The following is a 15699-nucleotide window of genomic DNA, read 5'->3' on the forward strand; positions in this document are numbered from 1 at the left end:
TGGAGGAGAGGAAGCAGAGGGAAAAGGAGAGAGTCAGCAGTGCCACGTTGGCAGGAAGGCTCTCCCCTGGCATGCTGCCAACCGGAGGGATGGGGAGGATGGAGAGGGGGAGGGAGGGAGAGTAGGGGCAGTGTAGTCCGTTCATCTACCTCTGACCCAGTGGCCAGACACAATGAATTAACACTGGAACAAGTGAGGAGGAGAGCAGGAGACAAGCTCTTTAATATGCAGTGTGAAGAGAGAGGATGAAAGAGTGACTATAAGAGAGAGACCAACAAAGGGGATATGCCCAATGCATAAGTCCCTTTTTTCTGGTTACTACTGTATTGTCAGTGGAGGAAGTATGAAACGCTTGTCAGCAGGCAGTGTCAAACACATCATAAAGCAGCTTCCCACTGGCTCTGTTACTGACTCACAATCAACTCTTTCTGTCTCCTAACTACAAAAGAGTTATTCATTTATTCTGCCCATTTAGATTCACTTACACAATCCTCATCTCTCCTCCACAATCCCACACCCGCCCTCGTCCAGTCGCTCCCCCGTCTCTCCCCCTCTCGCCGCCAGAACATGGTGACCTCACCACCTCTGTCTCCTATTGGTCAGTCAGTGGAATGGAGGGATGGGGCATCCTGATTGGCTTGAGGAATCCTGGGGAAACCCCTCCCTTTATGTTAATAGAAAAGAGAAACAGTAGGATCTCATTTCCATATTCTTGCCTGCTTGTTGCATCAGACTAAAACACAGTTAAATAGCCATTTCCGGTGTCCTGGAGCATTGTTAGATTTTCCAGCCCACCCTGCAGACAACTCCCAGAGAGCAGCTTTGCATTGACTTCACACTTATCTTTTGCAGATAGTTAGACAGCTGATACCTTGCCTTGTGCAGAAAAGCAGATTGGATAGATTTGTACAGATTAGATTTTTGCAGTGTTTTAGTTTAAAAACAATTGTCAATAGTTTCTTGTGCATTGTTTTGGGTGCAGCTTTTAATGAATCTCTCATTGTTTTAGACTTTTATTTTCTCCCTTTTTTTGTTGGAAAGATCAGGATATGTTCAGTAGCTTCTGCTCTGAACACAATATCACTGCAGTCAGATTTGAGTTGGATCAGGAGAAGCTTAGCCGCTTCAGATTCCACCGTCCCAAAACAGAGTTAAGAGCGAGGGAAAATGCCACTTAATCGACTGCGGCGGTAAGTCTACAGACTTGGCCATGTCTGCACTTATCTCTCTCTCTCTATCTCTTTAATATCTATTCATCTCCTCTCTTTCAGTCCCTCCATCGTCGCAGACGAGGAGAAATGGTGAGTTCTGTGTTTCGCGGTGCTGTGTGTCTGAACCACTTCCGTCAATGTGTGAATGCATGCTAGACATACTTTGTCCAGCTCCCTGCTTAGATTCCATACATGCATGCCTTATATTTATTTTACCTTCCTCCTCAATTAGTTTGTTTTGCTCTATAGTTGTACGTTGTGCAGACTTCAGTCCTGTAGTTGTACGTTGTGCAGACTGCTGTCCTGTACGTTGTGCAGACTGCTGTCCTGTACGTTGTGCAGACTGCTGTCCTGTACGTTGTGCAGACTGCTGTCCTGTACGTTGTGCAGACTGCAGTCCTATAGTTGCATTACTTTGCCATAAATGGCATTCTGTAGCTGATGTAGACTGACTTGGTTTATGGTCTTATGGCCTCAGTTTGAAAAGCTCTCGCATTTTCTCCCTCAAGCTCCTCTTTCTACTCCTCCTTTCCTCTCTGGTAAACTACCAACTCTCCACCCAGCATCACCCCAGCCTTTCTCATATTCCAACCCCAGCCTTTCTCATATTCCAACCCCAGCCTTTCTCATATTCCAACCCCAGCCTTTCTCATATTCCAACCCCAGCCCTTTTCTCATCTCAACCCCAGCCCTTTTCTCATCTCAACCCCAGCCCTTTTCTCATCTCAACCCCAGCACTTTTCTCATCTCAACCCCAGCCCTTTTCTCATCTCAACCCCAGCCCTTTTCTCATCTCAACCCCAGCCCTTTTCTCATCTCAACCCCAGCCCTTTTCTCATCTCATCTCAACCCCAGCCCTTTTCTCATCTCATCTCAACCCCAGCCCTTTTCTCATCTCATCTCAACCCCAGCCCTTTTCTCATCTCATCTCAACCCCAGCCCTTTTCTCATCTCAACCCCAGCCATTTTCTCATCTCAACCCCACCCCTTTTCTCATCTCAACCCCAGCCCTTTTCTCATCTCAACCCCACCCCTTTTCTCATCTCAACCCCAGCCCTTTTCTCATCTCATCTCAACCCCACCCCTACTCTGTCTCTTTCACGCCCATTCTTTATATTTACAGCTCATGCTTTAGCATCCTCTGTAATAGTGTATCATTACTGTTTCTATTGCAATGCCAATATATATATGCATTTATACAGTATGTACTTTCATACTTTCATGACCACTAACTTTACAGAGATCTCGCTCTCCCTTCTTCTCTCTCGTCCTCCAGTTCGTCGATCTTTGCAGCAGTGGCCTTCTACATGAAGCACCTAGGAGTGAAGTCCAGGGTAGCTGACAGTAAGAAGTCCAGAGGGTTCTTCAGGAGACCCCTTGGGAAGGTGAGTCTGTCTGTCTGTCTGGTTGGCAGCTAGCTGGACTCCACGGTCCCCAGTCCATACCACACACCAACCTATCCAGTATTATTAGACTGTTCTTGTCATAATGCGCTCTCTCTTTGTCTCTCTTCCTCCCTCTCAGAATAAGAAGAGTGAGGAGTCCACTAAATCTAAACCGAAGGGGGGTTTTCCCAACATCCTCAGCGCCGCCGGTGGCTGGATTGCTGGCAGCAGTACGTACCAGTAGTGTCATAATATGAGATGAGATTGTACTTTATCAATACCCAAGGGGAAATTAGTTTGTCTTCCTTACATCGTTAAAAAACAATACATACTGTATGCACTACTAAATACATACTGTATGCACTACTAAATACACACTGCATACTGAAGGTACAGAGAAACAGAATGGATGACATATCGTATAAGCTATGTCAGGTGTTTGATTATCGATCGCCATCTAAAAGTGGGTTTACCAGAATGACCGTAGTGCCTGTATAAGACAAAGTCTTTGTAGAATTAAAAAGAACCCGTTGTCTTGCCCTGTGTTCTTCTTTCAGCTGAGGTCAAACTTCCTAAAGTGGAGGCTGAAGGTACCACCGTCTGGCTCTCATCTCCTCTTCCCCACCCCTTTATCTCTAGAATGGTTTAGTCCTTACTAATCAACCCCAATGCATGTTTGCATGTACCAAATCAAACCTGGAAGGGGATCTGAGGGGAATACGGAGTTTTTGATTTGTTGACTTACTGTTTTGCGTCTGTTTTGCATCTAGGTGTAGATTATATGGCATGATCTGTAATCACTGGTGTTTTGATAGTTGGACTCACCACACACGCTACAGCTGGGACGAAGAAACAAACATCTGTGATTTTGCTATACAATGTTCCTGTAGATTGTTCTCTAAACCGTTGTTTGGTCAACGGTAATAGCCTATGTGTTAAGTTGATTCCTGCAGAAATGTGACGTTTGGTGCAACTTTGAAATTTGCTGTTTGGAGAAACGCGGATAACCATCAGAATCTGACGTGAAATTGGTAAAACTGTGAGCTCTTGTTCTACATCAAGTAGCCTCGGTCTAGTGCTGGAAAGTTGTTGTAGGATGTTAGCCTACATTTACTGATCGATGAATCAAATAGCCTACTTGTCTATATAGCAACAATATCACTAGCTAAGTGTTTTGAGTTCCAACTGCCATCTCAGTTGACTTACTTGGCACTGGAAATCAATAGTCAAAAGCCCTCCCGCTAATGTAAAGTAGCCTAACTGTCCCTTTAAAACGTTTAGTTTTATTGTTGTAGGCTATTTATTGTTATCGAGCAAAATAGTTACATTCATCACATTATCACTTTTTGTCCATCTCGCCCAGCTCTAGCACCTCCCCCAAACATGATTTATTGCTGATTTATCATTATTCAAACAATTGGTCAATGTATCACAACATGGATTTTTGTCCATCTCGCCCAGCTCTCTCTCTCTCTCTCTCTCTCTCTCTCTCTCTCTCTCACACACACACACACACAAACACACACACACCCTGAGAATGATTAACCCTCCTCTCTCACCACAGATCCACTGATTACCCTATACTCATCCTGTCTGTCTCTGTTTGTCTCTCATAGTCTCTCATAGAAATGCCTCTGACTGTTTTGACTCTTTTTTTCTCTCCTCAATGTCATCCCTTTTACCATCTATTTCTCTCTCTCTCTCTCTCTCTCTCTCTCTTCTCTTCTCTTCTCTTCTCTTCTCTCTCTCTCAGTGGATAAAGAGAAGGTGAATCAGGAGCGTAAGGTTTCCAGCGGCCTCGCCCCCTCTCGAGGCTCCTCCGCCCCTGATGCTGCTCCTCCAGCATTAAACAGGAAGTCTGTTTCCACAGGATCCTCCCCCCATCAGGGTTTGGAGGTCAGCGAGGGCTCAGGAGTTCACATCAGTGTGACCTCCAGCCCAGACTTCTCCCACAGCGAGATAGGTAAGGCTGATTGGACGGATACATGGTAGCATAGCACCACCCAACCTAACTTAGGGTGAGGTGAATCTGAAATGTGTGTTTCCTTTGCTCCTCTCCTAGGTCTGTTCAGCAGCCGTTCGGACCCCCATTTGGTGGCGGAGGGGGGTGAGCTGTCCCCCGGGGGGATGGCAGGGGGGCTGGCTGTATGGGAGCCCCCCTCACCCAATGAACCCCCCCTGGAGGAAAACCTGGACAAAGACAGGTGAGGAAGAAATAGAGGAAGAGAGAGGTAAAAAAAAAAAAATGGAGTAGATGAGATGTATAAAACCAAAGACCAACATAGACCCAACACCTTTAGGTAGAGTTGAACATAGTCAAACAGTTTAAAAAGGTTAGGGGTCAGTGGCTATGCTAAGGCTGAGGAAGCGTGGTAAAACTCCCTCAGTGTCTCCGTCCGTCCCTGCTGTGTACTGTGCTGCCTAGCCTACCTACCACACCTTAACCCTGTCCTGCCAGAGCAGCTCCATGTAGCGAACATCACTAAGACCCACCCAGTACTGTGCTGACTAGCCTACCTACCTACCACACCTTAACCCTGCCCTGCCAGAGCACCTCCATGTAGTGAACATCACTAAGACCCACCCAGCATTTGGAGATGGACCCTTACTGGGGCTACAGGGACCTGGTCTTCCCCTCCAGCCCCCAACCCCTCCTCCTCCCTTCTCCTCTACCACAAATCTCTTGTTTTGTTTACCTGTTCTCCACTTTCTTTCTCTCTGTGTGTCCATTTTTCATGTTTGTTTGTTCCTCTTCCAAAGCACCACTGCTGTCTCCTTGTTTGTGCGATGCTGACTCTGCTCAGTTATTCAGAGCAAGTTAAGTGTATAATAGTTAACACTGTACTGTAGTGTGTCATCTTGTCTGTGTGTCTGCAGGCTAGACTCAAGTACCAGAGCTGGGGAAAGCTGGTATAACGTTGTTGTTATGTTGTCTGGAGTTGTACGTCTGTCTGATTTGGGCATTCATTGTGCTATATTTGGTTTGTACAGCATTGTATCTCTACAGGCTTAAGTTCATTAAGTTGACTTTTACTGTGCTTCAGTCGTGCGGTCCAGCTTTAGATTTGTCTGCTGTCGGCTTTATCCCAGTCCTACTGTAGGTCAAGCAGTGAGGTCTGGTTCACTTTCATGTCTGTTGCTTGCAGAAGGCATTAGTGTGTGTGGTTCTATAGGGTTCCGCTATGTTCTGTTGTCCAGTCTTCACAGGGCTTCATGTAGTACCATGTTCAGGACAGCAGACGTCTTGTGTTTGTGGGCGTGCTTTGCTTTCTGTGGTTTTACAGTGCGTTCAGTGCTGCTAGGCTCTGTCCGTGTGCTGCAGCGGTTGATGGGGAGAGTTGGAGGTTTGTAGAAAGGGGGTGTGTTACTGTTGAATGGTTGTGGTGGTTATGTAACTGTCCTGTCCCGTGTTTTTACAGACGCAAGACAAGGTGGGTTTCTACTTCTCTGCGACAGGGATACGGACACGCACTGGGCCTCCTTTTGATAACACACAGTCCATCCTGCATTACTGTGTACACACACACACACACACACACACACACACACTGCATGGCTAAGTATTGTTTATCCTGTACCTTGGACTGACGTGAGTGGGCTGTGATGTTAGAGAATAATAGTCTTCTTGTCAGTGTGTGTGTGAGATTGGAGGGTTGATAAGCCCAATTGATTGCCATTTAACACTGCGTAATTGAAAGGCCTTGGTACACAGACACACTGAGATGTTACTAAGGACCGCTTTCTTAACTTATAGTGTTGAGGTAGATGGGCTTCCAATGTGTTTCTAATAGGGCTAGTCATTAAGCAGTAACCCAGGACTGTGTGGTGTCTCTGCTTCCAATGTGTTTCTAATAGGGCTAGTCATTAAGCAGTAACCCAGGACTGTGTGGTGTCTCTGCTTCCAATGTGTTTCTAATAGGGCTAGTCATTAAGCAGTAACCCAGGACTGTGTGGAGTGTCTCTGCTTCCAATGTGTTTCTAATAGGGCTAGTCATTAAGCAGTAACCCAGGACTGTGTGGAGTGTCTCTGCTTCCAATGTGTTTCTAATAGGGCTAGTCATTAAGCAGTAACCCAGGAATGTGTGGAGTGTCTCTGCTTCCAATGTGTTTCTGATAGGGCTAGTCATTAAGCAGTAACCCAGGACTGTGTGGAGTGTCTCTGCTTCCAATGTGTTTCTAATAGGGCTAGTCATTAAGCAGTAACCCAGGACTGTGTGGAGTGTCTCTGCTTCCAATGTGTTTCTAATAGGGCTAGTCATTAAGCAGTAACCCAGGACTGTGTGGAGTGTCTCTGCTTCCAATGTGTTTCTAATAGGGTTAGTCATTAAGCAGTAACCCAGGACTGTGTGGAGTGTCTCTGCTTCCAATGTGTTTCTAATAGGGCTAGTCATTAAGCAGTAACCCAGGACTGTGTGGAGTGTCTCTGCTTCCAATGTGTTTCTGATAGGGCTAGTCATTAAGCAGTAACCCAGGACTGTGTGGTGTCTCTGCTTCCAATGTGTTTCTAATAGGGCTAGTCATTAAGCAGTAACCCAGGACTGTGTGGAGTGTCTCTGCTTCCAATGTGTTTCTAATAGGGCTAGTCATTAAGCAGTAACCCAGGACTGTGTGGAGTGTCTCTGCTTCCAATGTGTTTCTAATAGGGCTAGTCATTAAGCAGTAACCCAGGACTGTGTGGAGTGTCTCTGCTTCCAATGTGTTTCTAATAGGGCTAGTCATTAAGCAGTAACCCAGGACTGTGTGGAGTGTCTCTGCTTCCAATGTGTTTCTAATAGGGCTAGTCATTAAGCAGTAACCCAGGACTGTGTGGAGTGTCTCTGCTTCCAATGTGTTTCTAATAGGGCTAGTCATTAAGCAGTAACCCAGGACTGTGTGGTGTCTCTGCTTCCAATGTGTTTCTGATAGGGCTAGTCATTAAGCAGTAACCCAGGACTGTGTGGAGTGTCTCTGTTTCCAATGTGTTTCTAATAGGGCTAGTCATTAAGCAGTAACCCAGGACTGTGTGGAGTGTCTCTGCTTCCAATGTCTTTCTAATAGGGCTAGTCATTAAGCAGTAACCCAGGACTGTGTGGAGTGTCTCTGTTTCCAATGTGTTTCTAATAGGGTTAGTCATTAAGCAGTAACCCAGGACTGTGTGGAGTGTCTCTGCTTCCAATGTGTTTCTAATAGGACTAGTCATTAAGCAGTAACCCAGGACTGTGTGGAGTGTCTCTGCTTCCAATGTGTTTCTAATAGGGCTAGTCATTAAGCAGTAACCCAGGACTGTGTGGAGTGTCTCTGTTTCCAATGTGTTTCTAATAGGGCTAGTCATTAAGCAGTAACCCAGGACTGTGTGGAGTGTCTCTGCTTCCAATGTGTTTCTAATAGGGCTAGTCATTAAGCAGTAACCCAGGACTGTGTGGAGTGTCTCTGCTTCCAATGTGTTTCTAATAGGGCTAGTCATTAAGCAGTAACCCAGGACTGTGTGGTGTCTCTGCTTCCAATGTGTTTCTGATAGGGCTAGTCATTAAGCAGTAACCCAGGACTGTGTGGAGTGTCTCTGTTTCCAATGTGTTTCTAATAGGGCTAGTCATTAAGCAGTAACCCGGGACTGTGTGGAGTGTCTCTGTTTCCAATGTGTTTCTAATAGGGCTAGTCATTAAGCAGTAACCCAGGACTGTGTGGAGTGTCTCTGCTTCCAATGTGTTTCTAATAGGGCTAGTCATTAAGCAGTAACCCAGGACTGTGTGGTGAATGTGTCTCTGCTTCCAATGTGTTTCTGATAGGGCTAGTCATTAAGCAGTAACCCAGGACTGTGTGGAGTGTCTCTGTTTCCAATGTGTTTCTAATAGGGCTAGTCATTAAGCAGTAACCCAGGACTGTGTGGAGTGTCTCTGTTTCCAATGTGTTTCTAATAGGGCTAGTCATTAAGCAGTAACCCAGTGTGGAGTGTCTCTGTTTCCAATGTGGGCTAGTCATTAAGCAGTAACCCAGGACTGTGTGGAGTGTCTCTGCTTCCAATGTGTTTCTAATAGGGCTAGTCATTAAGCAGTAACCCAGGACTGTGTGGAGTGTCTCTGCTTCCAATGTGTTTCTAATATGGCTAGTCATTAAGCAGTAACCCAGGACTGTGTGGAGTGTCTCTGCTTCCAATGTGTTTCTAATAGGTCTAGTCATTAAGCAGTAACCAAGGACTGTGTGGAGTGTCTCTGCTTCCAATGTGTTTCTAATAGGGCTAGTCATTAAGCAGTAACCCAGGACTGTGTGGAGTGTCTCTGTTTCCAATGTGTTTCTAATAGGGCTAGTCATTAAGCAGTAACCCAGGACTGTGTGGAGTGTCTCTGTTTCCAATGTGTTTCTAATAGGGCTAGTCATTAAGCAGTAACCCAGGACTGTGTGGAGTGTCTCTGCTTCCAATGTGTTTCTAATAGGGCTAGTCATTAAGCAGTAACCCAGGACTGTGTGGAGTGTCTCTGCTTCCAATGTGTTTCTAATAGGGCTAGTCATTAAGCAGTAACCCAGGACTGTGTGGAGTGTCTCTGTTTCCAATGTGTTTCTAATAGGGCTAGTCATTAAGCAGTAACCCAGGACTGTGTGGAGTGTCTCTGCTTCCAATGTGTTTCTAATAGGGCTAGTCATTAAGCAGTAACCCAGGACTGTGTGGTGTCTCTGCTTCCAATGTGTTTCTGATAGGGCTAGTCATTAAGCAGTAACCCAGGACTGTGTGGAGTGTCTCTGTTTCCAATGTGTTTCTAATAGGGCTAGTCATTAAGCAGTAACCCAGGACTGTGTGGAGTGTCTCTGTTTCCAATGTGTTTCTAATAGGGCTAGTCATTAAGCAGTAACCCAGGACTGTGTGGAGTGTCTCTGCTTCCAATGTGTTTCTAATAGGGCTAGTCATTAAGCAGTAACCCAGGACTGTGTGGAGTGTCTCTGCTTCCAATGTGTTTCTAATAGGGCTAGTCATTAAGCAGTAACCCAGGACTGTGTGGAGTGTCTCTGTTTCCAATGTGTTTCTAATAGGGCTAGTCATTAAGCAGTAACCCAGGACTGTGTGGAGTGTCTCTGTTTCCAATGTGTTTCTAATAGGGCTAGTCATTAAGCAGTAACCCAGGACTGTGTGGAGTGTCTCTGTTTCCAATGTGTTTCTAATAGGGCTAGTCATTAAGCAGTAACCCAGGACTGTGTGGAGTGTCTCTGCTTCCAATGTGTTTCTAATAGGGCTAGTCATTAAGCAGTAACCCAGGACTGTGTGGAGTGTCTCTGCTTCCAATGTGTTTCTAATAGGGCTAGTCATTAAGCAGTAACCCAGGACTGTGTGGAGTGTCTCTGCTTCCAATGTGTTTCTAATAGGTCTAGTCATTAAGCAGTAACCCAGGACTGTGTGGAGTGTCTCTGCTTCCAATGTGTTTCTAATAGGGCTAGTCATTAAGCAGTAACCCAGGACTGTGTGGAGTGTCTCTGTTTCCAATGTGTTTCTAATAGGGCTAGTCATTAAGCAGTAACCCAGGACTGTGTGGAGTGTCTCTGTTTCCAATGTGTTTCTAATAGGGCTAGTCATTAAGCAGTAACCCAGGACTGTGTGGAGTGTCTCTGCTTCCAATGTGTTTCTAATAGGGCTAGTCATTAAGCAGTAACCCAGGACTGTGTGGAGTGTCTCTGCTTCCAATGTGTTTCTAATAGGGCTAGTCATTAAGCAGTAACCCAGGACTGTGTGGAGTGTCTCTGCTTCCAATGTGTTTCTAATAGGGCTAGTCATTAAGCAGTAACCCAGGACTGTGTGGAGTGTCTCTGCTTCCAATGTGTTTCTAATAGGGCTAGTCATTAAGCAGTAACCCAGGACTGTGTGTTTCTAATAGGGTGTCTCTGCTTCCAATGTGTTTCTAATATGGGCTAGTCATTAAGCAGTAACCCAGGACTGTGTGGAGTGTCTCTGCTTCCAATGTGTTTCTAATAGGGCTAGTCATTAAGCAGTAACCCAGGACTGTGTGGAGTGTCTCTGCTTCCAATGTGTTTCTAATAGGGCTAGTCATTAAGCAGTAACCCAGGACTGTGTGTCTCTGAGTGTCTCTGTTTCCAATGTGTTTCTAATAGGGCTAGTCATTAAGCAGTAACCCAGGACTGTGTGGAGTGTCTCTGCTTCCAATGTGTTTCTAATAGGGCTAGTCATTAAGCAGTAACCCAGGATTGTGTGGAGTGTCTCTGCTTCCAATGTGTTTCTGATAGGGCTAGTCATTAAGCAGTAACCCAGGACTGTGTGGAGTGTCTCTGTTTCCAATGTGTTTCTAATAGGGCTAGTCATTAAGCAGTAACCCAGGACTGTGTGGAGTGTCTCTGTTTCCAATGTGTTTCTAATAGGGCTAGTCATTAAGCAGTAACCCAGGACTGTGTGGAGTGTCTCTGTTTCCAATGTGTTTCTAATAGGGCTAGTCATTAAGCAGTAACCCAGGACTGTGTGGAGTGTCTCTGCTTCCAATGTGTTTCTAATAGGGCTAGTCATTAAGCAGTAACCCAGGACTGTGTGGAGTGTCTCTGCTTCCAATGTGTTTCTAATAGGGCTAGTCATTAAGCAGTAACCCAGGACTGTGTGGAGTGTCTCTGCTTCCAATGTGTTTCTAATAGGGCTAGTCATTAAGCAGTAACCCAGGACTGTGTGGAGTGTCTCTGCTTCCAATGTGTTTCTAATAGGGCTAGTCATTAAGCAGTAACCCAGGACTGTGTGGAGTGTCTCTGTTTCCAATGTGTTTCTAATAGGGCTAGTCATTAAGCAGTAACCCAGGACTGTGTGGAGTGTCTCTGCTTCCAATGTGTTTCTAATAGGGCTAGTCATTAAGCAGTAACCCAGGACTGTGTGGAGTGTCTCTGCTTCCAATGTGTTTCTAATATGGCTAGTCATTAAGCAGTAACCCAGGACTGTGTGGAGTGTCTCTGCTTCCAATGTGTTTCTAATAGGGCTAGTCATTAAGCAGTAACCAAGGACTGTGTGGAGTGTCTCTGCTTCCAATGTGTTTCTAATAGGGCTAGTCATTAAGCAGTAACCCAGGACTGTGTGGAGTGTCTCTGTTTCCAATGTGTTTCTAATAGGGCTAGTCATTAAGCAGTAACCCAGGACTGTGTGGAGTGTCTCTGCTTCCAATGTGTTTCTAATAGGGCTAGTCATTAAGCAGTAACCCAGGACTGTGTGGAGTGTCTCTGCTTCCAATGTGTTTCTAATAGGGCTAGTCATTAAGCAGTAACCCAGGACTGTGTGGAGTGTCTCTGTCATTCCAATGTGTTTCTAATAGGGCTAGTCATTAAGCAGTAACCCAGGACTGTGTGGAGTGTCTCTGCTTCCAATGTGTTTCTAATAGGGCTAGTCATTAAGCAGTAACCCAGGACTGTGTGGAGTGTCTCTGCTTCCAATGTGTTTCTAATAGGGCTAGTCATTAAGCAGTAACCCAGGACTGTGTGGAGTGTCTCTGTTTCCAATGTGTTTCTAATAGGGCTAGTCATTAAGCAGTAACCCAGGACTGTGTGGAGTGTCTCTGCTTCCAATGTGTTTCTAATAGGGCTAGTCATTAAGCAGTAACCCAGGACTGTGTGGAGTGTCTCTGTTTCCAATGTGTTTCTAATAGGGCTAGTCATTAAGCAGTAACCCAGGACTGTGTGGAGTGTCTCTGCTTCCAATGTGTTTCTAATAGGGCTAGTCATTAAGCAGTAACCCAGGACTGTGTGGAGTGTCTCTGCTTCCAATGTGTTTCTAATAGGGCTAGTCATTAAGCAGTAACCCAGGACTGTGTGGAGTGTCTCTGTTTCCAATGTGTTTCTAATAGGGCTAGTCATTAAGCAGTAACCCAGGACTGTGTGGAGTGTCTCTGCTTCCAATGTGTTTCTAATAGGGCTAGTCATTAAGCAGTAACCCAGGACTGTGTGGAGTGTCTCTGCTTCCAATGTGTTTCTAATAGGGCTAGTCATTAAGCAGTAACCCAGGACTGTGTGGTGTCTCTGTTTCCAATGTGTTTCTAATAGGGCTAGTCATTAAGCAGTAACCCAGGACTGTGTGGAGTGTCTCTGCTTCCAATGTGTTTCTAATAGGGCTAGTCATTAAGCAGTAACCCAGGACTGTGTGGAGTGTCTCTGTTTCCAATGTGTTTCTAATAGGGCTAGTCATTAAGCAGTAACCCAGGACTGTGTGGACTGTGTCTCTGCTTCCAATGTGTTTCTAATAGGGCTAGTCATTAAGCAGTAACCCAGGACTGTGTGGAGTGTCTCTGCTTCCAATGTGTTTCTAATAGGGCTAGTCATTAAGCAGTAACCCAGGACTGTGTGGAGTGTCTCTGTTTCCAATGTGTTTCTAATAGGGCTAGTCATTATAGTGTGTGGAGTGTCTCTGTTTCAACCCAGGACTGTGTGGAGTGTCTCTGCTTCCAATGTGTTTCTAATAGGGCTAGTCATTAAGCAGTAACCCAGGACTGTGTGGAGTGTCTCTGTTTCCAATGTGTTTCTAATAGGGCTAGTCATTAAGCAGTAACCCAGGACTGTGTGGAGTGTCTCTGCTTCCAATGTGTTTCTAATAGGGCTAGTCATTAAGCAGTAACCCAGGACTGTGTGGAGTGTCTCTGCTTCCAATGTGTTTCTAATAGGGCTAGTCATTAAGCAGTAACCCAGGACTGTGTGGAGTGTCTCTGCTTCCAATGTGTTTCTAATAGGGCTAGTCATTAAGCAGTAACCCAGGACTGTGTGGAGTGTCTCTGCTTCCAATGTGTTTCTAATAGGGCTAGTCATTAAGCAGTAACCCAGGACTGTGTGGAGTGTCTCTGCTTCCAATGTGTTTCTAATAGGGCTAGTCATTAAGCAGTAACCCAGGACTGTGTGGAGTGTCTCTGCTTCCAATGTGTTTCTAATAGGGCTAGTCATTAAGCAGTAACCCAGGACTGTGTGGAGTGTCTCTGCTTCCAGTGTTTCTAATAGGGCTGTCATTAAGTGGACTGTGTGGAGTGTCTCTGCTTCCAATGTGTTTCTAATAGGACTAGTCATTAAGCAGTAACCCAGGACTGTGTGGAGTGTCTCTGCTTCCAATGTGTTTCTAATAGGGCTAGTCATTAAGCAGTAACCCAGGACTGTGTGGAGTGTCTCTGCTTCCAATGTGTTTCTAATAGGGCTAGTCATTAAGCAGTAACCCAGGACTGTGTGGAGTGTCTCTGCTTCCAATGTGTTTCTAATAGGGCTAGTCATTAAGCAGTAACCCAGGACTGTGTGGAGTGTCTCTGCTTCCAATGTGTTTCTAATAGGGCTAGTCATTAAGCAGTAACCCAGGACTGTGTGGTGTCTCTGCTTCCAATGTGTTTCTAATAGGGCTAGTCATTAAGCAGTAACCCAGGACTGTGTGGAGTGTCTCTGTTTCCAATGTGTTTCTAATAGGGCTAGTCATTAAGCAGTAACCCAGGACTGTGTGGAGTGTCTCTGCTTCCAATGTGTTTCTAATAGGGCTAGTCATTAAGCAGTAACCCAGGACTGTGTGGAGTGTCTCTGTTTCCAATGTGTTTCTAATAGGGCTAGTCATTAAGCAGTAACCCAGGACTGTGTGGAGTGTCTCTGCTTCCAATGTGTTTCTAATAGGGCTAGTCATTAAGCAGTAACCCAGGACTGTGTGGAGTGTCTCTGCTTCCAATGTGTTTCTAATAGGGCTAGTCATTAAGCAGTAACCCAGGACTGTGTGGAGTGTCTCTGTTTCCAATGTGTTTCTAATAGGGCTAGTCATTAAGCAGTAACCCAGGACTGTGTGGAGTGTCTCTGCTTCCAATGTGTTTCTAATAGGGCTAGTCATTAAGCAGTAACCCAGGACTGTGTGGAGTGTCTCTGCTTCCAATGTGTTTCTAATAGGGCTAGTCATTAAGCAGTAACCCAGGACTGTGTGGTGTCTCTGCTTCCAATGTGTTTCTAATAGGGCTAGTCATTAAGCAGTAACCCAGGACTGTGTGGAGTGTCTCTGCTTCCAATGTGTTTCTAATAGGGCTAGTCATTAAGCAGTAACCCAGGACTGTGTGGAGTGTCTCTGCTTCCAATGTGTTTCTAATAGGGCTAGTCATTAAGCAGTAACCCAGGACTGTGTGGAGTGTCTCTGCTTCCAATGTGTTTCTAATAGGGCTAGTCATTAAGCAGTAACCCAGGACTGTGTGTGGAGTGTCTCTGCTTCCAATGTGTTTCTAATAGGGCTAGTCATTAAGCAGTAACCCAGGACTGTGTGGAGTGTCTCTGCTTCCAATGTGTTTCTAATAGGGCTAGTCATTAAGCAGTAACCCAGGACTGTGTGGAGTGTCTCTGCTTCCAATGTGTTTCTGATAGGGCTAGTCATTAAGCAGTAACCCAGGACTGTGTGGAGTGTCTCTGTTTCCAATGTGTTTCTAATAGGGCTAGTCATTAAGCAGTAACCCAGGACTGTGTGGAGTGTCTCTGCTTCCAATGTGTTTCTAATAGGGCTAGTCATTAAGCAGTAACCCAGGACTGTGTGGAGTGTCTCTGTTTCCAATGTGTTTCTAATAGGGCTAGTCATTAAGCAGTAACCCAGGACTGTGTGGAGTGTCTCTGCTTCCAATGTGTTTCTAATAGGACTAGTCATTAAGCAGTAACCCAGGACTGTGTGGAGTGTCTCTGCTTCCAATGTGTTTCTAATAGGGCTAGTCATTAAGCAGTAACCCAGGACTGTGTGGAGTGTCTCTGTTTCCAATGTGTTTCTAATAGGGCTAGTCATTAAGCAGTAACCCAGGACTGTGTGGAGTGTCTCTGCTTCCAATGTGTTTCTAATAGGGCTAGTCATTAAGCAGTAACCCAGGACTGTGTGGAGTGTCTCTGCTTCCAATGTGTTTCTAATAGGGCTAGTCATTAAGCAGTAACCCAGGACTGTGTGGAGTGTCTCTGCTTCCAATGTGTTTCTAATAGGGCTAGTCATTAAGCAGTAACCCAGGACTGTGTGGAGTGTCTCTGCTTCCAATGTGTTTCTAATAGGGCTAGTCATTAAGCAGTAACCCAGGACTGTGTGGAGTGTCTCTGTTTCCAATGTGTTTCTAATAGGGCTAGTCATTAAGCAGTAACCCAGGACTGTGTGGAGTGTCTCTGCTTCCAATGTGTTTCTAATAGGGCTAGTC

At 45.4% G+C, this 15699-nt stretch overlaps 1 protein-coding gene across 5 annotated transcripts in view; it reads left to right on the forward strand.

Annotated features, from left to right (window-relative positions):
* Nucleotides 1-15699, forward strand: part of LOC115142104 (rho guanine nucleotide exchange factor 1-like) — a 74942-nt gene that overhangs the window by 25594 nt on the left and 33649 nt on the right. For 2 of the 5 annotated variants that reach the window (XM_065027931.1, XM_065027933.1), the window contains exons 8-13: nucleotides 1272-1301; nucleotides 2488-2596; nucleotides 2736-2826; nucleotides 3154-3186; nucleotides 4350-4559; nucleotides 4659-4800. In XM_065027931.1, coding sequence (XP_064884003.1) covers nucleotides 1272-1301; nucleotides 2488-2596; nucleotides 2736-2826; nucleotides 3154-3186; nucleotides 4350-4559; nucleotides 4659-4800 — 615 coding nt within the window. Of the gene's footprint in view, nucleotides 1-1070; nucleotides 1191-1271; nucleotides 1302-2487; nucleotides 2597-2735; nucleotides 2827-3153; nucleotides 3187-4349; nucleotides 4560-4658; nucleotides 4801-6015; nucleotides 6028-15699 lie in introns of those variants that run through there. The other 3 variants (XM_065027934.1, XM_065027930.1, XM_065027932.1) reach the window with 3 other exon arrangements.

This window comes from Oncorhynchus nerka, linkage group LG14 (assembly GCF_034236695.1).
Source record: "Oncorhynchus nerka isolate Pitt River linkage group LG14, Oner_Uvic_2.0, whole genome shotgun sequence".
Classification (NCBI taxonomy): domain Eukaryota; kingdom Metazoa; phylum Chordata; class Actinopteri; order Salmoniformes; family Salmonidae; genus Oncorhynchus; species Oncorhynchus nerka.